Source organism: Vipera ursinii, assembly GCF_947247035.1.
Source record: "Vipera ursinii genome assembly, chromosome: 1".
NCBI classification, from domain to species: domain Eukaryota; kingdom Metazoa; phylum Chordata; class Lepidosauria; order Squamata; family Viperidae; genus Vipera; species Vipera ursinii.
This window is the reverse complement of record NC_139512.1, coordinates 39,389,531-39,413,006: the sequence shown is the minus strand read 5'-3', so window position 1 is coordinate 39,413,006 and position 23,476 is coordinate 39,389,531. Positions and strand designations below refer to the sequence as shown.

Below are 23,476 nucleotides of genomic sequence, written 5' to 3'. Positions count from 1 at the left end.
CAGGTATGCTAATCAGTCAACTAAACCAGGCAGTCAAATTTACCCAGAAACCAAATTTAATCATATTATATAGAACTAAATTAAATTTACCCAGTTAATCATGTTATGGGAACAGCTAAATCTAGTCAATGTTGTTGAAGGACACAGAAAGAAAGAATGGCTAAAAATATAGGGCTTACCATTACAGACCTGATTTCTGAAACCTACCAGAACAGGATTTCTCCCTACCAAATAACTATAGTGTAACTAGAGCCTATCTGCCCATTTGAGAAAAACTAGTGAGATTTGCCAGTACTCCCCCCAATATAAAGCTTTGTGGAATGTAAGCAGCTCCTGGGGGTGGAGCTTAGGTGGAGATTCTGTTTGCTAAATGGTGATTGTTAATTTCCAGAAAAAAACGAAGTCATTTGATTTGGTTAGATATGTTGTTGGGAAAAGGCCAGCAGTCATTAAGCCAGTCAAAAACTGATAGAACTGCTATTTGGAGAAGCATTAATATTTCCCCCCCCCCAAAAAAAAATACCATCATTTATTTTTTTATAAAACACATTTCTAAGGCCTTCCAATTCCAAAATAACTCTGGGTAGCTGACAATTTTTAAAGGAAGAAACATCAAAATATCAAAAAAAGATGATAGTTAGCTAGAGACAAAAATACAAACCCTTTTTTCCTTACAACAGCACATAACGTAAAGGGGCCCAACTGCCACCCTACTCCAAGCCACACAGAATGAGCCAAGTTTCAGGTTTGTTCAAAAGGAGGCAAGGCATGGGGTAGTTTGAATCTCTGGGCAATCTGCTGCAGAAGGCTGGTGCGGTGACAGAGAAGGCACATTTATGGATACCACTAGATGACACTGTTTACTCAATAAGATCGTGGCTATGGGAGACAGGTCATCCTTCAATTCATTAAGTTTTATGCCATGTAGGGCTCTGTGTGTGGTAACCGTCATCATAATTCACCCAAAAGTAAACAGTGCAGCTTGTGGAGTAGTGGTCTTATATGTAGGCAGAATGACACTTACCTGTAACAGCTGACCATACCCTCCAATCAAACATGGACCAGACACAGGCACAAAACCTTCCAGTAAAGTATTCTTTTCTCTTCTTCCACTCTAGTCTCATATAATTTTACAACCCCTGGTGTCCCATTAATACATACACTTCCTCCAGGTGGTACTTGTGACATAATCTCAAATTGTCATTAATGTTTACCACTTCTATTACAAATGTACAGGCTGAACAGGAATAATTAAAGAGCAGAAGCAGGCTATTTATTTAAACATTTTAGAAGGCACCCAACTCAAACAACTCTAGGTGCCATACAAAAAAAAATCACCAAATGAAAAAAGAAGACAACACAAACCATATAAGCATAATGAAATGTAAGGTAGCTTCATATTTTCATCCAGAAAAAGGTCTTCTCTTTCTGAAATTACCAGTGTCTTGGGATGATTTATATTTTATTCTCAGTGGCTCATCAAAAGCCCACAATTTCATAAGGCCAAAAGCAGCTGCTTTGAGAGCACTAGAAGAGATGGGTGTAGAAACATAAATCAGTTTCATCTAGGGTGGGAGGAGCTGTTTCAGTTCTTTCCAGAAAAGCAGCAGCAGCAGCACAAAGTGATTCATAAAGGCAGCTACAATTTAAGTTTAACATCCAAAGCCTGAAGTTTTTGCTGGAATGAGGTATGTACGGTACATCTGTTTTTCTTTGAGTAAATTGTTAAATGTAAAACTTTCCTAAGTCTTTCTTATAGTTCCTCCTTTCTCCTCCTTAAAACTTTTGCTGGTTCTCTAATTCCTGTTTTTATTGTTAAATACAACAATTAATTAGATTATTTGTCCTGGCACAAATTAAAAAGACTTACCATTGATTGATAATAGATATATATGCGTATCTGGTTTTGACTATAGTGTACTGCAATAAGTGCTTTCCAGGCAATTAGAAGAACATAAGAAACATTGGACACAAAGACTTTGGAACACACTGTGGAGTAAGAGTGGATGCAGTGAGACTTTAAAAAAACAAACGGAAAAGCTGTACATTTTAAATGAATGTTTCCTAACCTTTCCAGAGGGACTGGAATCAGCTGCTGTAATTTTCCTGGGCAGCATGATTGCTTTGTTCTGTATGTGCCTGAATATTCATTTTGCTTGGCTATGTTGAAGAACAACTGAATATGGCCCTGATGGCTGAAAACCATGGGAAACACATTTTAATATGCCAGGACCACTATAACCTGAGGAAGGTTGTTAAAATCTAAGTATTGTTAAATAAGTCAAAATTCTTTTTTTTTTTTTGCACTTTTAGAGGAATTTTATTTAGGCTGATGATAGTAAAGCTTGCTGGTCAGAAGCTCTATGCAAAAGTCGGGCCTTCAGTCAAGATGAGATTTGTTGGTAACATGATGATCTTTTTAGTTTTTCTATTTTTAAAAAAAAGGGAAAGAGAAGAAAACCAGAGAGATGAAGGAAGAATACATTAGCAACAGAACTAAAAAGTAGCCCTACATAAAAAAAATGAAATGGATCCTGTGCCATAAAAATTACTAGATGAAGCTGCTATTGTGAACACAACAGTATAATAGGAACAGCCATTCTCAATTTTCCTACAGAAGGGAAAATGATTTGGTTTCCCCGAGATGATTTGGACTTCAGCGATCATCAGTGTTCATCTTGGCAAAGGACTGTGGGACTTGTAGTCCATAATATCCAGAGGCTATCACATACTTGCCTTTCTTTATCCAATGGCCTTGATATAGAAAATATTGTAGATTAGGTTGGGCTACAATCCAACTGCCTGTTTACTAAGAAGGAAATCCTCTGAACTCATTCAGACTTCCCTCTTAGTAAACAAATAAAATATTCTACAAATGCATAACGTAAACCATATTTTGACAGTGTAATGTGTGAATCCAACTGCGGATACTTTCACCTTACAGTAGCACAGATGTAATCTAGTAAACTGGAGCTAAGGAAAATGGGAACAGGTTGCTGCACTTCTGCTCTCTAGGTCATGAGAGACTTTTTTGGTACACTTCCATAATTCATAATCCTCCTTCACAGAAGCTGGGATATGCAGTTCCTCATCTAGCATATTGTTTACTAGATATTTTGGGGCAATATTCCCTGCAGAAATGATATCAAGGTGTAAGAGACTTTTTTAAAAGGACATATTCACTAGAACAGAGACCCCCAATCTTTGGGGCATGGTTTCATGTGCTGCCTGGATCCAGTGGATGGTGCTTGACTTGCTTGTGCGACCCAGTTCCTGGTATGTTTTTTTTTTATTGAAAAGTTTTACAATACATTTTTTTAAAAACAAAACCCCTCCCAACCCCCTCCCCTCTCCCCAACCCTCCCCAACACCTCCCTCCCCTCCCCCTCCCCCTCCCCGACTTCCCAGAGCTCAATACAGGGTATAAATATACAAACAATCATAGTCTACCTTATGCAAACAACAATAAAATATTAAATCTATCGCACTTTAACTCTTATAAAATAACTACAAGCAATTTAAATATCACATCAATACTTATTCAAATGCTAGATGAAACTTTTTAGTCCCATATTTATTCTGGATATAATCAATCCATCTTCTCCACTCCACAATATATCTCTGTTGCGACTGGTCTTTCAGGTACTCTGAGATCTTTGCCATTTCCGCCAGATTGGAAACTTTTAAAGTCCATTCTTCTATAGTCGGCAGTTCTTCCTTCTTCCAATACCGGTTCCTGGTATGTTGTGGCCTGCTGCCGGTCCACAGACCAGGGGTTGGGGCACCCTGCACTAGAATGAAGCAAAAATGCTCAAATCAACACTCTACTTATTTTAGTTCTTTGAATTAGTAACATGAATGAGATCATAAAATCTCCAGGAACCACAAGTAATTTCTACTTTGCAAAATTACTAATGCAGAAATAGTCTTGATTCATGAAAAGAGGTGCCAACTTGTCTAGAGAAATAATTGGAAAAGAAAACTCGAGCTTGTTTTTAATTTCATCAGATGATTTCTATGAGCAGCAAAGAACCTTGATAAAAAAGAATTTAAATACATAAGCTTTATTTTCTTGGTGAGAATCTGCAAAACTAAATAGGGTGCTTTGTTATTATTATTTTACTGACAGCCCTTTGAAGAGAATGAGAAAGCTTTTACGATTGGCATATAATCATTAGGAAGACAGTTTCAGCTAAAACATAGAATCATTTCTATTATAGTAGCCTTTTAGCAATTTTATTTTGGAATTATTATATAGCATATATCAATTAACCTATTTTGTAAGCATGGGCCAGTCAACCAGGAAAAAAAATATTTTACAATATACCTTTAAACATTTTGATTTGATATCAATCATCTTATAATAGCTGCACATCAAACTTATATCAAAGATTCAGAAACAGTCCCAGAAATTATCCTTAGCAATCCAATAAAGATGTATCCAGACATGTGCCAAAACCTCTGGTTAGAATTGTGGACTGAAAATAAATTACATTGTCTTGAGGCTAACATCATGCTGAGGGTGGTTTAAATGTGAATTGGTGAGTCAGGTATTCTTTATACTCAGTGAGGCTTATGCTTTGCAGAAGTTTTTTTTTTTTAAAAAAATATTCAGGGCAGTTCTAGGGTTGTGGGTAACCTCAAAATAGCCCAGTGAGCATTGTGATATTTTCAGTGGCCACAGTCGGGTGAAGAGAAATGGAACAGGGTGAGTTTGTGATGCTGATGTGGTTTGAAGAGTAACACTTTATTTATTCTGACCAATGCAGGACATGAAAGAACAAAAACATAATTTTTGTAAAAGATTCTGCCAGCTGACTCCTACAGCCAGCTGAGAAAGTGAGAGGATTAGAGAATTGGCATCCTGGGATTCTACAGGGCTTTGTGACTCAGGGGAAAAATAATTAAAAAAAAGTTATTTGTTTTGATTTTTGCCCCAAACTTTAGTCTTTCTGAGAAAGATACACAATGCAACTGGGAAATGTAAAGTTTCTTTGCTCTGCCATCTACCTGCTTGCTCTCTATTGCATTTCCTATGGAAGTAATTTGTTAACTTTCTATTTTACCAAGAAATAATTCCTTTATCGGATTGGGCCACTGCCCCTTCTGTTGTAGTATTCTGTTCTCACAGTGGCCAAACAACTGCACAAAGAAATCCACTAATATCTTTGTAGATGACCTTCAAAGGCATCAAGGCTAATAGCCACTGATCTTCAAGGTTTCCATGTATTGGACGGACCTTGTTTTGAAACTAGCATCGTAACTCATCATAGCAAATTCTAATGTGTTGAATTAATGTGTTATGTTAAAAAAAACCTCTCATCAGGAGATGTTCTTCATACTCTTCCATATGCTGCAGAAGTGATAAACTGAGATTTAAAATTATATGACCTCCCCCTGCCAATAGAAAGAGCCAGTTTTAAAACCCAACCCATCTCTAATGTAAACTAGCTACCTTGAGCACCAAATAGGCAGAAAGGTAGGGAATGGATTGAAATATTAAACAATAAATGAACATTAGGGAAAGAATTATTGGCATTTCTTCTTTTATGTACAAGTATATTGTATATAACTGCCCTTTCAGATTTGTTATACCCCTCAGCTGGTACCTTCCTTTGCCACAAGTTTCAGGGTTAGTTCAAGGTACCAGGATTTCTGTTATGATTATAGTTTATCCCTGGTACCAGGGATTATATGTAATGGGCTTTTGGTGCTTTAATCTTTGAAGCTGCTCAGTATCACTTGTGTGGGATGGGTAGCTATAAAAATCATGTAAGTATGTATATGTATATATGTATGTATGTATGTGTGTGTGTGTGTGTGTGTGTGTGTATGCATTTCACAAACAGTCACTACACGCTTCTCCCAGAAGAAGGAAGCTGAAGCCACCAGCCTGATGATGACGGATGGGATTTCGTCGAAACGTTGCTTTTACACCTTCAATTCTACGTGGGAAAAAACCCGAATAACCAAAGATCCATATATATATATATTTTTTGGTCTTTTTCATTCCCAAATCATTACTGTATTGATTTTCATGCTTAGTTATGCATTTCTATCTGTGTGTGCTTTTTTATGATGTAAATTTAAGTCTAGCTATTATTAATATTAGAAGAATTAGAATTAGATTATAGCAATTCAAAAAGATTGGCTCAAATAAAATTGTGGCTTTGTTATTGCCCAACTTGAGTCTTAGATAAGAAAACTATCAGTTGAAATGAGAATAACTCTACCAATGAATGGGAAATTGGACAAAGGCTTCTGATATTAATCTAATATGCTAGTGACTGAAAATAAAATTTCCTCAGGTAAGGAAGCAGATTGCGTGCCCAGAAGAGCTAAACTAAAACTATTCCACTTGTAACAAGCTGAGTCTATATCCACTTGTGCAGGAAGTTGATTTCCATCTACTTAGCTCTTCTCAGAAATATCCTGAAGAAACCATTTTAAACTGACCAGGATAGAATTGTGCTTTAATGAAGTTTCCTGTGTTTCATGCAGAGCTCTTTTCTAGTTTCTGGCATGCAAGCACTTTCAGGCAATCAGGAATATAGTACACTCCTTCTTCCCAACTGCATGGTGGGAACATAACCTCAAATGTTGCAGGCAACAAAAAGTAATGAAATCACTACTTGATAGCACTTTCTGGTAAATTATGATTTGCATAAAACTAAATTATTTTTAAAAAACAAGTCTAGGGTGTTCATAAATGCAGCATAATATCACAATGTTAAAGTTGCCAAATGTATTTTAACAAAAAAAAAATTTATTCTCTCAGAAATATTCTTCACGGTTAATACTGGATGATTGAGTAGCGAATTCAAACTGTTTGAGCATCCTGGTGTTTGAGTCAATAGAAAGTGAGAAAAGGAGTTACCGGTAGCTAATTTAATTATAAGAATTCAACATGCAGCTTTTTCTCTTTTTCCTTTTTGCTGTGGGTGTCAGTAAAATTTTGGTTTGCTACCATTAGCATCCATTTCTCTAACTCTTGGTAAGGGTGAACTTCCATCTGGATTTCCCCCCAATTACTTCTCTATAATAACTAAAATAAGAGATGAGCAGAATACTCCAAATGGAATGAAGATTACGCTGTACTTCAAACAAAATGTAGACAGACAGGCAGAACTTTATTTTGCTCATTGACCAACAGAAGAACAATTAATAAAATGAACAACACGAAACTACATGTGCACTATGAAGCTTAGGTCACTACCAGCCCTTTTGCATGGACTTTTGACCACAAAATTATTAACAAATTCTATCTTCAGGTTGGTGTTCATTTCATTTATCCAATTTAGACACCACCCATCCCACTGTCTAAGGCAGGGATCCCCAACCTTGGCAACTTTAAGACCTGTGGACTTCAACTCCCAGAATTCCCCAGCCAGGATGACTGGCTGGGGAATTCTGGGAGTTGAGGTCCATAGGTCTTAAAGTTGCCAAGATTGGGGGCCCTGATCTAAGGGACTCTGGGTGGTTTACAGATACTGATACAGTATACAATCCACCTTCATATCAGAAAGAAGCAGCTCTTACGTTACATCTTGCCCTCATGGAAGAGGCTTTGCATGACATCTCTTTGGTTCTTGTCGTACAACCCTGAATAGTGAAGGACATTTTTCTGTTGTTACATGGTATTGAGCTCTAATCCTGATTTAGGAATAAGCTGTGTGACATTGGGCTAGTCACTTTCCCTCAGCACATCCTTCCTCATAGGACTGTTGTTTTGGAGAAAATAAGAAGGAGAAAGAAGCGTTATGTATGTTCATTCCCCTGAGTTATTTATAAAAACAATCAAGGTGGGATAAAAAAATAAAATAAAAATATATCATGGATGATTTTTTTTAATTACATTGACCACCAGGAGGCAATCTGCAATGCATTTCAATCTATTTGGGACTCATCAGGCATACACATAGCTACAGATTTTTTTCTATGAGCTTCAAACTCAAATGGTACTACTATGAACCATGATTGGCTTGAAACTAAACATTAAGAAAACCAAAATCATGGCATCCAGCCCTCTCAATTCCTGGCACATAGATGGGGAAGAAATGGAGGTAGTGACAGATTTTATTTTCCTGGGCTCCAAGATCACTGCAGATGGGGACTGTAGCCAAGAAATTAAAAGACGCTTGCTCCTGGGGAGGAAAGCCATGGCAAATCTAGACAGCACACTAAAAAGCAGAGACATCACCTTGTCAACAAAAGTGTGTATAGTCAAGGCTATGGTCTTCCCAGTTGCAATGTATGGCAGTGAAAGCTGGACCATAAAAAAGGCTGAGCACCAAAGAATTGAGGCCTTTGAGCTATGGTGCTGGAGAAGACTCCTGCGAGTCCCTTGGACTGCAAGGCGATCAAACCAGTCAGTCCTAGAGGAGATCGACCCTGACTGCTCTTTAGAAGGCCAGATCCTAAACTTGAAACTCAAATACTTTGGCCACCTAATGAGAAGGAAGGACTCACTGGAGAAGAGCCTAATGCTGGGAAAGGTTGAGGGTATTGTGTAGTGGGTCCGACGCAAGAGAGACGCCAGCCGGTGTGTGAGTTCAGCTCTTTATTGGAAGGGGAAGTGAACTGAGGAATGAGGGCTACCTGGCCTCCTTATATACCTGGCCAGGTAAGCTAACAGCCAATGGGGTTGGCCCTAGGTTTCCCGCCGAAACTGTCCAGGCCAACGCCCCCTGAGGGCTGTTGCTATGCAGATGCCTGCATACATAACACCCCTCCCCCCTTAGAGAAGACCCACATAACAACAACAACATGCAACTACTATAACTATGAGTAATATATATATAAAAAAACAGTGGTGTCCTTGTGTGAGGGTCACTTGCACACATAGTCCGACAGGTAGGCTGGTGTCCTGTGTGGACGGGTGGATCGTCTGGGTGTGCTTGGCCCCTGGGCTTGGACCATGGGTTCCTGAGGCCTTTGTGCAGGGCTGCAAGGAGCCGGCATCAGGAAGTCCTCCTCCTCTGGTCCCTGCCCTGTGACGTCCTCAGCTGGGTTGACCCCTCCTGGAGTGTGGTCCTCCTGTTGATCGTGTGCGTTGAGTTCAGGGATGTGTGTGACGCGCTCAGGGGCGTGTGTGACGTGCTCAGGGACTCTTCCTCTGAGCTGATCAATGTGTCGCCTTATGCGTCTGTCCCCCTCCACCCCTACAATGTACGAAAGGGGTCCTGTTTTCCCGACCACTGTCCCTGGAACCCAAGGATGTCCAGCCCCATAGTTCCTTGCCCAGACCAGGTCCCCCAGGTTGAGGACCCTGTGTGTGGATGATGATGGCAATGGTGATGGTAGTGATGCTGGTGGTGATGGTGATGATGGTGATGATGGTGATGTTGCCCTACCGGTTTCAGCTGCTACCCGGTCTGGGTGTAGGCAGTCCAGCTTGGTGATGAGGCGCCGTCCCCATCGCAGTTCTGCTGGGCTCTTGCCGGTAGCCACGCATGGTGTTGTGTGTTGGGCTAGTAAAAATTTGGCCAGTCTGTGGTGCCAGTCCCCGCTGATGATGCGCCGGAGTGCGTCTTTGGTCGTCCTTACCATCCGTTCGGCCTGCCCGTTGGTAGATGGATGGAAAGGCGCGGAGGTGGCGTGCCTAATCCAGTTCTCCTTCAAGAACACCTGGAAGTCAGCAGCAGTAAACTGAGGCCCATTATCAGACACAATTACGTCGGGGAGGCCGTGTGTGGCAAAGAGAGCTCTGAGCACCTGGATTGTCCTCCCCGAGGTCATGTTGGGGACAGGGACTACCTCTAACCACTTGGAGTGACTGTCCACCACTACTAAAAATAGTTGACCCTGGAATGGCCCCGCATAGTCAATGTGAATGCGGGACCATGGTGTGTGTGTGGCCTCCCACCGGTGTACTGGTGCATGTGGCACTTCTGGCCTGGATCTCTGGCACGTATAACAGGCCTTGACCAGATCCTCAACCTCCTTGTCCAACCCGGGCCGCCAGAGGTAGCTCCTAGCCAGTGCCTTCATCCTGACCACCCCCGGGTGCCCTTCGTGTAAGGAGTCCAATACCCTGGCGCGTAGTGCGGGTGGAATGATGACCCTGCTACCCCAAAGGAGGCACCCTTTGTGTGTGGAGATTTCATTGCGTCTAATGAAATAGGCCTGAAACTCTGGTCCCGGGGATTTGTCCTGCCACCCTGTGCAAACCCATGAGTGCACCCTGCCCATGATGTTGTCTGTGGCTGTGTGGCTGGCAATGTCCTTGGCAAGAACTGGGCACTCGGGTAGTTCCTGCAGGGCTTGGATCTGTGTGGCTGGTGCTGGGTCTGGGTCGTGTGTGTCTAGGGGGAGCCTACTTAGACCGTCTGCGTGGCCCATCTCCTTCCCTGGCTTGTGTACCAGCTTGCAATTGTATGCTGCAAGGAAGATGGACCACCGGAGCATCCTGAGGGACAGAATCTGGGGGGTTTGCCTGTCTGTGGTGAACAGGCCCAGGAGTGGTTTGTGATCTGTGAAGACAGTGAACTCCCTGCCATATAAGTAATCGTGGAATTTCTTGATTCCTGCCACGATTGCCAGGGCTTCTTTGTCTATTTGGGCATAGTTTCTTTCTGCTCCAGACAGTGTCCTAGAATAGTATGCTATGGGGACTTGTGCCCCGTTGGGCTCAAGGTGGCTTAGGACAGCGCCCACACCATAAGGGGATGCATCGCAGGCGATACAAATGAGCTTGGACTCGATGAAATGGGTTACTGTGGACTTGTCCGACAGCAATGCCTTCAGGGCCTTGAAGCTCTGATCATGGGTGGCCGTCCAGGCCCATGTTGCCTGTTTGTCTAGCAGCCTGTGGAGCGGTTCAGCGGTGGCTGCCTTGTGTGGGAGGAATGTATGGTAGAAATTCAGCAGACCCAGGAATGCCTGAAGCTCTGCTTTGTTCTTGGGTGTGGGTGCTAGTTTGATGGCCCTCACCTTGGATTCTGTGGGGTGGATTCCCCTGGCGTCTACTCTGAACCCCAAAAATTCTGTGGAAGGAACGCCTATGCTGCATTTTTCCTTTTTGAGTTTGAGGCCAGCTGTGCGCAGCCTTGCCAGCACTTCCCTAAGCCTCCCTGCCAGTTCCTCTGCTGATGCTCCTGCGATCAGGATGTCATCAAAATAGGGGCAGACTCCTGGAATGCCCTTGAGTGTCTTTTCCATAACCTCCTGGAAAATGCCGGGAGCAACGCTGACTCCAAACTGCAGCCTGTTCACCCGGAACGCCCCCCTATGGGTTACTATGGTTTGGATGTCAGCTGTTTCCCTAGTGACCGTGAGTTTCTGGTACGCCTGTGCAAGATCGAGCCTTGCAAAAATGGCGCCGCCTTGGAGGGAAGCGAGAACGTGGCTGACCGCGGGAACCGGGTAAGCGTGCGGGTTTAGGGCGCGGTTCACCGAGCACTTATAGTCAGCGCAGATCCTTATTTCCCCGTTGGATTTGAGGGGGGTCACGATGGGGGTTTCCCACTCCCCTCCATCTACAGGCTCTAAGATTCCCTGGGCCACCAACTTGTCTAGTTCGCGCTCGATTTTGTGTTTGAGCGCAAACGGGACTCGCCGCGGCCGGACCCTAACGGGGGAGACGTTCGAGTTAAGCTTGAACGATATGGGGGCCCCGGTGTACTTGCCTAATGACCCGTCGAAGACGTCGGCGAACTCCCGGCAAACGGCCTCAACGGAGTCCCCCTGGATCCGATGGATCCCAGATACTGAGATTCCCAGGGCCTCAAACCAGTCCAGCCCGACCAGGCTGGCTCTGCGGCCCTCTACCACTACAACGTCCAGGTGCCCTTCGCGACCCTTAAACTCCACTGAAATGGTGGCCTCCCCCTTCACCTTGACCGGCGAATTCTGAAAATCGGTCAGGCTTGGACGGCCCCGCAGGCCGCTTCGTGGGCTAGGATGGCGTCCTCGGCTTCCTGGAGAGAGACCTCCTCTCTTTCGAACAGGTGCTCCTGCAACCGCCTGTCGCGTAGGCCGCAAATCAGCCGGTCCCGTAGTCGCTCCTCCAAATTTGTGAACCTGAAAGCGACGGCAGCTTCCCGTAGGGCGGCGAGGAAGTCGGCGCCGGTTTCATCGGGGCGCTGGTCCCTTTTCTCGAATTGTGACCGTGCGGCCACCTTGGAGCGCCAGGGCCTGAAATGTGCGTTGAGCCTGGCCACGAGGTCTCGGTACGCGACGGTGTTGATAGCCTCCTGGGAGAACAGGTTCGTGGCGACTTCCAGCAGCGCTGGTCCCCCAAGGCAGAGCAGGGTGGCCGCCTTTGCACCGTCCTCCGATATCTGATTGAACTGCATGTACAGTTCAACGTGAGCCAGGTAACGGGTCCAGGTTTCGGGGCGGCGGGTCTCGAATTCGCGGGGTTGTCCGGCTCTAGCCATGGCGGCAGTTGGTCGTGGATGTGGCGCTTGGCGTTGCCGGTTCGGCTGGTGGTCGTGGGGGGAAGAAGGAAAAATGCCTTTCCCTTCAGCTCGCGGAGCGTTTCCCCAGTGACTTCAGCTCTTGGTCGGCAGCAATCCCACCTTCGTCGCCACTATTGTGTAGTGGGTCCCACGCAAGAGAGACGCCAGCCGGTGTGTGAGTTCAGCTCTTTATTGGAAGTCACTGAAGCGGTAGGCGTGACTTAAATGGACTCCAGAAGATGGTAGAGGACAGGAAGGCCTGGAGGAACATTGTCCATAGGGTCGCGATGGGTCGGACACGACTTTGCAGCTAACAACAACAATGAACCATGAGTCCCAAGTAAGAGGAAACCAGTCAGATATTGCTCCCTAGTGGTCAATACAAGTAATTAATAAACTACAATGTTAAACCTATAGCAAGAGATACATTAAGTCAAAAAAGTAAAAAAAATCATCTTGAATTTTTTTTATCCTTCCTATGTGCACCATATCTGAAAATAAGCATATTAAGGGTAATTAATTTTAATTTTAAAAGAGAATGAAATAAAATGAAATAAAATTCCTTTTCCTGTTGGTCTTCAAGGGCATATCAGTCTTGCAGCTTCTCCAATACAAGTGCAACAACTGTCCTACTTTCTCTTCTAAGTGAATCATCTCTGGTCTACTTCATTCTGGAAGGATTTGTTTTGTTTTGGATTCATTATGTTTGTAAATTCTTAGTTAAATACACTGATAATTAAATTTTCAAGTAAGCAATTATAAAAAAAATGGATTAATGGATACCGTTACTTTGTGCAAGGTTTAAAGTATATTCAGGCTATTATGTGACATTTTGCTGTAAATCCTCTGCATTTGATTTCAAGTGGTCAAGAGCTATGTCAAGGCTCTTGATTCTTCTTTTGATGGTTATTTATTTTTAAACCAATGTGGGCTGGTCAATATTTCAAATCTGATACCCTAAAATATGGAGATCTTGCTCCAATGTATCCCAAAATGGAGCGTACTCCAACTTTAATGAAACAATACATTTCATGTACCAGAATGTGAAGAGAATTTGGTTTGCTGGGGAATTCTGGGAGTTAAAATCCACACAGCTAAGAATTGTCAATGTTGAGAAATACTGCCCTTCATTTCAATGTATTCCCTGTAAATAAATCTCCTTTCTGTTATGCCAATAAAACCTATTCTACTGATCCCAGGATAGGTCCTGCTCTTAGGAAGACTTGCACACACAACACAGAGAGAGAGAGAGAGAGAGAGAGAGAGACAGAGACAGAGACAGAGACAGAGACAGAGACAGAGACAGAGACAGAGACAGAGAGAGTTTCTATTTCCCACAAGCTAGAGAGAATAAGGCATATCAATGTATATGCCTTGTCTTCTGCTCACCTTCAAGCTGTTAGGAATTCAGATAAAACCTGAAGAATCTGTAATATACTAAATGCATGGATTTATTATACTCACATGTTGCCTCACTAAGGAATATGTTTCCAGAATGTATGGGTACCGTTCTAACCCTAATCCTTTAAAATTTAATTAAAAAGAAACAAACTACACTGCTTATTAACCGTAAATCAAGAAAAAAATCCTTGAAATATATTTCCCTAACTAAAGGCCAGATGATCACTGCACAGTTTGAAAATCTGTACTGTTCTGCTGCAGATTAAAATTTGGTTGACTGGGTTAGGAGAAAATCCCTTTCCTTGATTCTACAATAAATCTTTGACTATTTTGTCTGTGATCACATTATTATGCAGCGTAGTGGCAGGAAATCCAGCCATGAGCTCCATTTCCTTTTCTATTGTTCTATGGCTATAAATATATGAGAAAGAATGGCTTCCCGCAATAACATAGAAATCCCTGAAGCTGACCTCCTTGTACAACAAGGGTCCTCAAATTTGGCCACTTTAAGTCTTGTGGACTTCAACTCCCAGAATTCCCTAGCCAGCCATGCTGGGTGGGGAATTCTGGGAGTTGATGTCCACAAGTCTTAGTGGCCAGGTTTGAGTACCCCTGTTATACAATGTCACTTACTAGCAGAATTTGCCACGAAACATTGCTGGGATATGCCCTTGCTCAGGGCTGAAATCTTACCCTTGTCAAGAATCCGTCACTCCTTTCTCCTCCTCAACCCACATGTCACTTTTCCTCAACGATAAACCCAGATCCATATTATAATCTATCTCCAGCTTTTACTAGGTCACCTCACTTGTTTTTCTGCTGTTCTGCAAAATGTGGCTTTATCTAAGCCTCTTCATAATCTTCCACTGGTGGATGGATGCTGCTATTTTGGATGCATGATCAGGTGGACATAGAATGGAACATTCTTACAGAGGGTTTGGCCAGCTGAAGCCCTGTAGGATTTTACCACATGGTAATATTTTCTATTCCTGTCTACTGCAAAAATAAATCTCATTGAGTTCAGGTTGCAAGCCATCCATGCTACCTTGGAGTAACTCAGCACCATGTACATCAGAGATATGGTGCTGAGATATCTACATCTATATATCAATATAATCTATGTATATCTATATAGATAATCTAAGATTCAGTGAAATGACGTGACAGTGAAACATATTTTAAGTGCATTTTACTAGACTTATTTTCTCTAATTAAAGATTTCTGTTCAACTAGTTTAAACATTTAGGAAAATAACCCCTTTCATTAATTAAGCAACATGTAAAGCCAAGAATTTTTTTTTATCCCATTTATATCTCACCTTTCTCCGAAGACTCAGGGCGGCTTACGATCTAAGAAGCACAAATCAATGTGCTTAGCAATAGCCTTCATTCTATGTATATGCCTGCTTATTAGGGCTTTCGCCCCCCCCCCAGTGGCATTTTTACAAAGTCAGCATATTGCCCCCAACAATCTGGGTCCTCATTTACCTACCTCGGAAGGATGGAAGGCTGAGTCAACCTTGAGCCTGGTGGGACTTGAACCTGCACTAATTGCAGGCAGCTGGTGTTACTTAAGGAGGCATTAGCCCACTGCTCCACCAAGGCTCTTGCTTATTTGACTTACTTTTTTTTCTAAATGTAAGCCAAACAGGCACTCTAAATTAGAATCCCCATGGGTTTATAGCAGCTGGGATAGTTTCAGTTCCAAATACTTCTTGTATAATGTGTTGTTTAGGGAGAGAGAGAGAGAGATTTTCTCTGGTTTATGTTCCCCAGAGCAAAGTAAGTCAGACTTCAAAGCAAAATTCTTCACACATTTTTAAGGCTGGACAGCTACTATCTGTTTTCTCCTTATAAGTCTTTAACTACCAATTCACAAATGCCTGAGCTAACTCATCCCCAAACTGTTTACACTGACCACTATTCACCAGTCCCTGAAAGTACATCTGCATAAAATATCTTAGCCAATTATTTAGCCTTAGTTCATCAAATTAAAAAGGCTATCAACTGTTTTAAGAAAAGTGACTAGTCCAGGGGTAGGCAACCTTGGCTCTTTTATGACTCGTGGACTTCAACTCCCAGCATGGCTGGCTCAGGAATTCTGGGAGTTGAAGTCCATGAGTCATAAAAGAGCCAAGGTTGCTTACCCCTGGACTAGCAGATTCCCCAGCTTCCACCCCACTTCACCTTCCACCAACTAGCAGGAAACCAATCATTTTCTGTAATGTAGGACAGGTTTGGAGAAATGTAATCATACACTGAGAATAGTATGTTTATTCATCAGTCAAGTTGCCCAGATAACAGATTTCATTCATGGAGATGGAGAAGAGGGTGAAGCATAATGGAACATTTCCACCACTTCTGCTTTATTCAATCCTTCCTCCATGCAACGTACCTGTCAAGCTATTTCTGAATAAGAGTCTTCTGATCTTATAAAAGACCATGACTACACCAAAACATAACAGTGGGGTAATGGTACGTGTGTGCATATGAAAATATGAAAGCATGAATAATCTTGTACTTATCTTCAAAGAATAATTTGTTTATGATGATGAAGATCGGGGTGTCCAACCTTGACAACTTTAAGACGCATGGTGGCTGGGGAATTCTGGGAGTTGAAGTCCACAAGTGTTAAAGTTGCTAAGAGGACACCAGGGTGACTGCAAATGTCTACAATATATCCCCAATTGATTCAGAAATCAGCAGGATTTTGTCAATTTCAAAGTACCTGGCAATTCTTAAGTTTCTCTTCAAAACAACCCTGCAACAGAGAAGAAGGTGGAAATGAACAAGCTGACTAAAGGAGAGTCAACAATAAAGCCTTAACCCTAATTTGGAGCAGTTAAACACATTACGTTAGTGCTACTGAGGTTTTGCAGGTAGATAGAAATATTTTTAAATTTCTGCCTATATCTGCATTGTACATTTGACTTCACTGATATATTATGAATGTAGGAATTGCTGTTAGCAAGAACACTTCTCTGTAATATTTTCTTTAGCATCTTGCAGTGTTTTGCAGTAAAGTAATTGCTTTACTTGCTCCAAACAGTTTCTTCTAATAGAACTGAATTCCATCCTTAGTTTTCATTTAAGATTTGATTTTTAGATATTGCACTGAACAGGGATCTAATCCTCTTTTTTTTTTAAACTTTCCAGCACTGAAGCAACGGCTATCTTGGGTGAGCATGGTACAGCCCTTCCTAAAGCAACAGTCAGCTGGAATGAAACAGAAACATCTTGCCCTTGGCCAGAAGACTGGCAATGGTTGTTACGTATCCAGCCTGCCTTCCTCTGGTTTCTTACTATAGCAGGAATAGTGGGGAATATATTTGTTCTCAGTGTTTGGTGCTTCCATAAGAGCCGCTCCACTGTGGCTGAAATTTACCTGGCAAATTTAGCAGCAGCAGACCTTCTGTTGCTCTGTGGATTGCCTTTCTGGGCTATCTATACAGCCAACAACTTCCATTGGCCCTTTGGGCTCATCCTTTGCAAAATCATCAACTCATTCCTTGTTATCAACTTATATTCAAGCATTTATTTTGTGGTCATGGTGAGCATTGATCGCTACTTGGCCTTGGTGAAAACAATGTCTCTGGGACGCATGCGACAACCAATGTGTGCCAAATGGAATTGTCTTGCGATTTGGGTTTCTGCCCTTTTCCTTTGCTTTCCTACTCTGGCATTCAGGTCATTAAAGGGTGTGAATACATACGAGGGCCTGGCCTGTGTTTTGGATTATCCATCTGTTTTTCAGTGGACAATTACCACGGCCGTTTCGCTGAACACAGTGGGCTTTCTGATACCAGTCTGTATCATTACCTACTGTTCTGTTCAAATTATCCACACTTTACAAAATCGTGACACTCAAAATATCAAAACCATTCAAACTGAGAAAAAAGCCACCATACTGGTTCTTGCAGTCCTTCTTCTGTTTATCATCTGCTGGCTTCCATTCCAGATCACCACATTCTTAGACATGTTATTCCAAATAGGTATCCTTTCTGGTTGTGATGCAGATAACGCCCTTGGTGTGGCTAGCCAGATTGCTGTCTATTGCGGTTTCATCAATAGCTGTCTTAATCCAATAGTCTATGTCATCGTGGGCAAACATTTCCGAAAGAAATGCAAGGAAGTTTACTTTGGCAGAGTTCTTCGAAGACCTAGCTCAGCATCATCAATGACAACCATGGAAATTTTCCGTACTTCCTTTTCCGCAGATACTCAAAGGAAAAAATCTGCTGTGAGTTTATCCCCAAAGCATAATTTGCCTATTTCATAAACAAAAAGATAAGAGATTAAGTAAAATTATGGTTTTACGTGGAACCTCATTTTCAGTGATAAAGACTAATGTGTTACTGATTAAAGTTTGGTTTGCATAGGATGCCAGCTCCAGTCAATTAATGGGGCTCAGTTAGTATGTTTGTACATATGTGCTTGTATATATGTGTATGTCAATATCAAATATCTGCATCAAATATCAGATATCCTTTTCACACAAAAAATATTTCTGCAAAGAAAAATCATATACTGTATGTCTTCTCTGGTATTTTAGTAGGGAATTCAAAGGTGTTCAAATACTTGGGAAATCTTTGGATGCACTCCTTTGTTCTGGAATCCTTGCACTTCTGCCATAGGAATACCACCCTAACCATTGTATAGGTTCCTTTTGGCTTGAACGTGAGAGTAAGCATAAATCCTATTCAGATTGCACAGTGCATAAACAAAAAGGAGAAGACAACTGCTCTTGATGTGACTTTCATGCAAAAAGCTTAACATCTTAAGTTACAACACATTTTGTCTCAGATCCAAGCATTTACTTTCCTGCCAGATAAGGGTAATCAGTTGTGCAACTGTTTACCCATAAGGCCCTTTTAACAAAGTCTGGTACTCAGCAAGCAGCCCTACCATGAGGAATACTTCAGACCCATACAGTTCTTATTCACCATGATAGGGAGGTAAAGTCATACAGCTAGTCCTCAACATACAACCACAATTGAGCCCAGATGGATTAACAGCAATTTATTATAAAATGTTGTTGGTTGAAATGATTGAACCTTTAAAGATCTTGTTTAATGAAATTCAGACTGGAGGAGCAGTTCCTCCTTCTTGGAGGACAGCTTTTGTATCATTGATTCCAAAGGAGGATCAAGACCTTACTCAACCTAAAAATTATAGACCTATATTGCTTTTGAATACAGATTATAAGATTTTTGCTAAAGTATTGGCTAATAGATTAATGCAAGTTTTAAAACAAATGATTCATAGTGATCAATCGGGATTTATATCTGGAAGGTATATGAAATATAATGTAAGACAAATTGTAAATTTGCTTGAATATTTGGATAAGAACAACCAAGTCCCTGCAGCATTGATATTTCTGGATGCAGAGAAAGCTTTTGATCAATTGAATTGGCAATTCTTATTGAGAGTTGTTGAGGAAATGAATTTTGGAGAAGGATTCCTACATTCTATTAAAGCTATATATCAGGGGTGTCAAACTCAATTTCATTGAGGGCCACATCAGCATTGCGGTTGCCCTCAGGGGGCCGGGTGGGTGTGGCCTGGGTGGGTGTGGCCTACTGGGTGGGCGTGGCCAGCTCTACATCGTTCGCATCAAGGGTGCCTATGAGGGCCTGGGCAGGAGTGGGACAGATCTGAGGGACTCTGGCAGAAGGAGGGTCTCGGCCAGGGCCAAGGCAGTGGGGGCCGTTCCCTCACTGTTTCCAGGATGGCTTCACGGGCCACATGAAACCACTTCGCGGGCCGGATCCGGCCCCCGGGCCTTGTGTTTGACATGTCTGCTATATATCAACAACAAACTGCACAAATTATAATTAATGGGGGGCTAACAGAGACATTTAAAATTGAAAAAGGTACAAGACAGGGATGCCCCCTATCACCATTATTGTTTGTTTTAATGTTAGAGATTTTATTAATTAAAATTTGAGAGTCCTCTATGATAAAGGGAATTAAAATAAAACAGAATGATTATAGATTGAGAGCTTTTGCTGATGACTTGGTTGTGACAGTATCTCAACCGATACAATCGGTTATAGATTTGATGGAAATTATAACTCAGTATGGTATGGTTTCTGGGTTTAAGGTGAATAGTAATAAGACTAAGATATTATCTAAGAATATATCTATGAGTGAAAGGGAAATGTTAATTAAATTAACAGGTTTTGAAATAGTAAAAAGGTTAAGTATTTGGGAGGGTATATTGCAGCTTCAAATGTAAAATTATATAAGAATAACTATGAAACATTATGGTTGAAGATACAAAGCGATTTAAATAATTGGGAAAAATTACAATTATCTTTACTGGGAAGAATCGCAGTTGTTAAAATGAATGTTCTGCCGAAGTTTCTCTTTTTGTTTCAAATGATACCTACATTGAAAAAGGATGCCAACCTTGATGAATGGCAGAAGGGTATTAATAAATTTATTTGGGCGGGGAAAAAACCAAGAGTTAAATTTAAGATTTTACAAGATGCTAGGGAAAGAGGGGGACTCAAGGCGCCGAATTTGAAACTGTATTATGATGCGGTGGTCTTGACATGGGTTAGCGATTGGCTTAATTTAACTAATAAGAGAATACTTCACCTTGAGGGTTGGGATTTGGTATATGGATGGCATGCATATTTGCTTTATGATAAAAAGGTGGATAGTGCTTTTAAATCTCATATTCTTAGAAGTGCCTTGTTACGTGTCTGGAAAAAGTATTATTATAAGTTAAATTATAAAATACCGATTTGGGGAATTCCTGGACACGCGATAGAAGGTGTATCTATGGGAGTGAGTTTGGATATGTTTTCCTATAAGGAATTACTTAGATTGGAAGGGAATGATTAGCAACTTAAATCATTAGATGAGTTAAGACAAGAAAACATAAGTTACTCTTGGTTTCAATATATCCAATTGAAAGCTAGGTGGAAGTTGGATCAGAAGGTTGGCATCACAATTACAGATGAAAATTTAGTAAAACAAATTAGAGATTTAAATTGTACAATATAAAGAGGATATATAATGTTTTAATTGAATTGGATTCAGAAACGGAATTAGTTAAAGATTGTATGATAAAGTGGGCACAAAATATCCAGGAACCAATTCCGTTGGATACTTGGGAGGTAATTTGGGTTAGAAATGTTAAATTTACTCAGGCTCAAAATTTAAGAGAAAATTTTTATAAAATGTTTTATATATGGCATCTGGATCCCAAAATGTTGTCTAACATGTATCCTAACTTACAGTTTAAATGCTGGAGATGTGGTAGTTTAGAAGCCACCTATTTTCATATGTGGTGGACTTGCAGAAATATAAAAGCTTTTTGGGTTAAAATTTGGTGGAACATTCAAAAGATTTTTAAGAGAAAGATAAAGTTCTCTCCGCAATTGTTTTTATTGGGCATTGTTGTAGATTGTGATGTTAAAGAAACCAATTTGATGTTGAATTTGATAACAGCAGCATGGTTACTGGTGGGACAATACTGGAAGAAGGATAGTTTGCCTACCATAGAAGAATGGGTGTTTAAAGTATCGAATCTTGCAGAAATGTCTAAGATTTCTGCTTATTTGAAGGATCATTCACAAGAAAGATATATTTCAGTTTGGAGGAGATGGATAGATTATATTCAGAATAAATATGGGACTAAAAAGTTCCATTTAGCTTATGAGTAGATTTTAGAGGGATATTGTTATTAATTTTATTGTTAGCACTTTGTATGTATCTATGTTAAAGGGGAGTTAAAGCACATTATGAATTTGGTTAATTTTATATTATGGATAATTTTTAGTTAGAATATGATTATTATATCTATAACCCTGTATTTAGCTCTGGGAAGTGGGAGGGAAGGGGGGTGGTTTGGGGTGGGTGGGTTTTGGGGATATGTATTGTAAAAATTTTTTTTTGTAAAACTCTTTAATAAAAAAAAAGAAGTTAATGGGAGTGATTGCTAATGGGAATAGCGGCGGGGGGGGGCGGAGAGAGAGAGATAGTTATGGGGCATAGGGAAGGATCTGGAAGTACCAGAAATATTGTTCCATGACATCAGCCAACAGAAACCAACAGAACTCTTATTGGTGTAGCTAGCCCTGAATGTAGTAACAGTGTGAATCGAGAAGTGCCAGATTACCCTTTTTTCCCCTCAGTAAACCACTAGCATCTAGAGAAGAGTCTAAAAGCAATGATTCTTTTTATCTGAATCCTATTGCATTGGCAATATACATATAATCAATTGCTCCACCTAACAGGAAGGTGAGTGGAAGGCAGAGCAAGATAGCTATGTTTTGTCAGAGACCAACTAAGGCTTTCAATTACAAATGTTACTATTTTAAATGCTGCCTTAGCTCAGCTGTAAATCTGCATTTCTTTGAGTGGATTTGTTTGCCACTGAAACTATGAATTATAAATATTTGTGTTATTTCTGTTGTTTTACTTGATGTGCATAAATATATGTTTGTAAATATACTCATAAATGCTTATGAACACAAGTAGTTTTTTAAATGGTCTATTGCTTTGAAAACAGGATTTTTTTTGTAGAAAATGGCTTTCTCCCAAAGAACTACTATGCTGTATCTTGCTCACTTAGGAATCAATCAGTTCTCTAAATTCCAAAATTGTTACCGGTATATATTATTTTGTAACCAAGGTCTTGAACCGTGCTTAGCACATGTTAAATAAAATTAATATATGTTGAAATTTTATTTTATTTAATTAGATGTTACTAATCCCAGAATTTTGTATTTTCTAATATTCTCTGTGTAGAGTCCAGAAAAGTAATGGGATCGACACAGCCTATCTATTCAATAGAACCACCTAGTGTTTGGGCATTACAAATTCATCCCTCCATATATATACAGTATAATCATGTTGAATTTGTAGCTGCATTGAAACTGTATTTGTTCTGAAATGCTCAAAAGTATTTCATGAAATGTTCAAAAGAATGAATTGAAATTCAGGATGATAATCTGTTGACGTTGTGATTCTTATACCAGGGATATAGCACTGTAAGAGTTGCTGAATTATCTCCCAGAATCTTTCTTTCCTGGTGACTATGGTAGGAATTGTAGATCAACCACATCTAAGTTGCCCACTAACTCCTAATTTATAACCTTCATTGTTCACATATTTTCAGGTATAAAAGATATGAACATTTTAAACAGTCTTGTCTAGTCTGGAGTCATTCAGATACATGGTGCTTCAGATTATATAATCTTCTATCTTAACTCTGGTAGCCTGAAAGTATACTGCTCAAAAAAATAAAGGGAACACTTAAACAACACAATGTACTGTATTTAATAGTAGGATGTCTTATCTTGTGTTCCCTTTATTTTTTTGAGCAGTATATATTGAGATTTAATGACTAATAGTAGGAGATCCATTGTATGTCAACAAGGTTCTCTAAGTCTCAGTTACTTAATGATAACAAAATATCTGTGCACATACATATACTAATGGGTCAAAAAAATTTTTAGAGGGACGTGGTGGCTCAGTGGGTTAGGATGCTGAGCTTGTCGATCAGAAGGTCAGCAGTTTGGCGGGTCGAATCCTGAATGCCGCGTAACAGAGTGAGCACCTGTTACTCGTCCCAGCTTCTGCCAACCTAGCAGTTCGAAAGCACATAAAAATGCAAGTAGAAAAATAGGGACCACTACGGTGGGAAGGTAACAGCGTTCC

General features: G+C 40.8%; 1 protein-coding gene across 1 annotated transcript; it reads left to right on the top strand.

The window, feature by feature from the left end:
• Positions 1-1,659: 1,659 nt before the first annotated feature.
• LOC310632427 (B2 bradykinin receptor-like) lies at positions 1,660-18,080 on the top strand (the record flags this gene model as incomplete). Its single annotated transcript, XM_083349645.1, has 2 exons — positions 1,660-1,688; positions 16,958-18,080. The coding sequence occupies exons 1-2, from the start codon at positions 1,684-1,686 to the stop codon at positions 18,078-18,080; spliced, it is 1,128 nt and encodes a 375-aa protein (XP_083205771.1). The 5' UTR covers positions 1,660-1,683.
• Between the last annotated feature and the right edge of the window lie 5,396 nt (positions 18,081-23,476).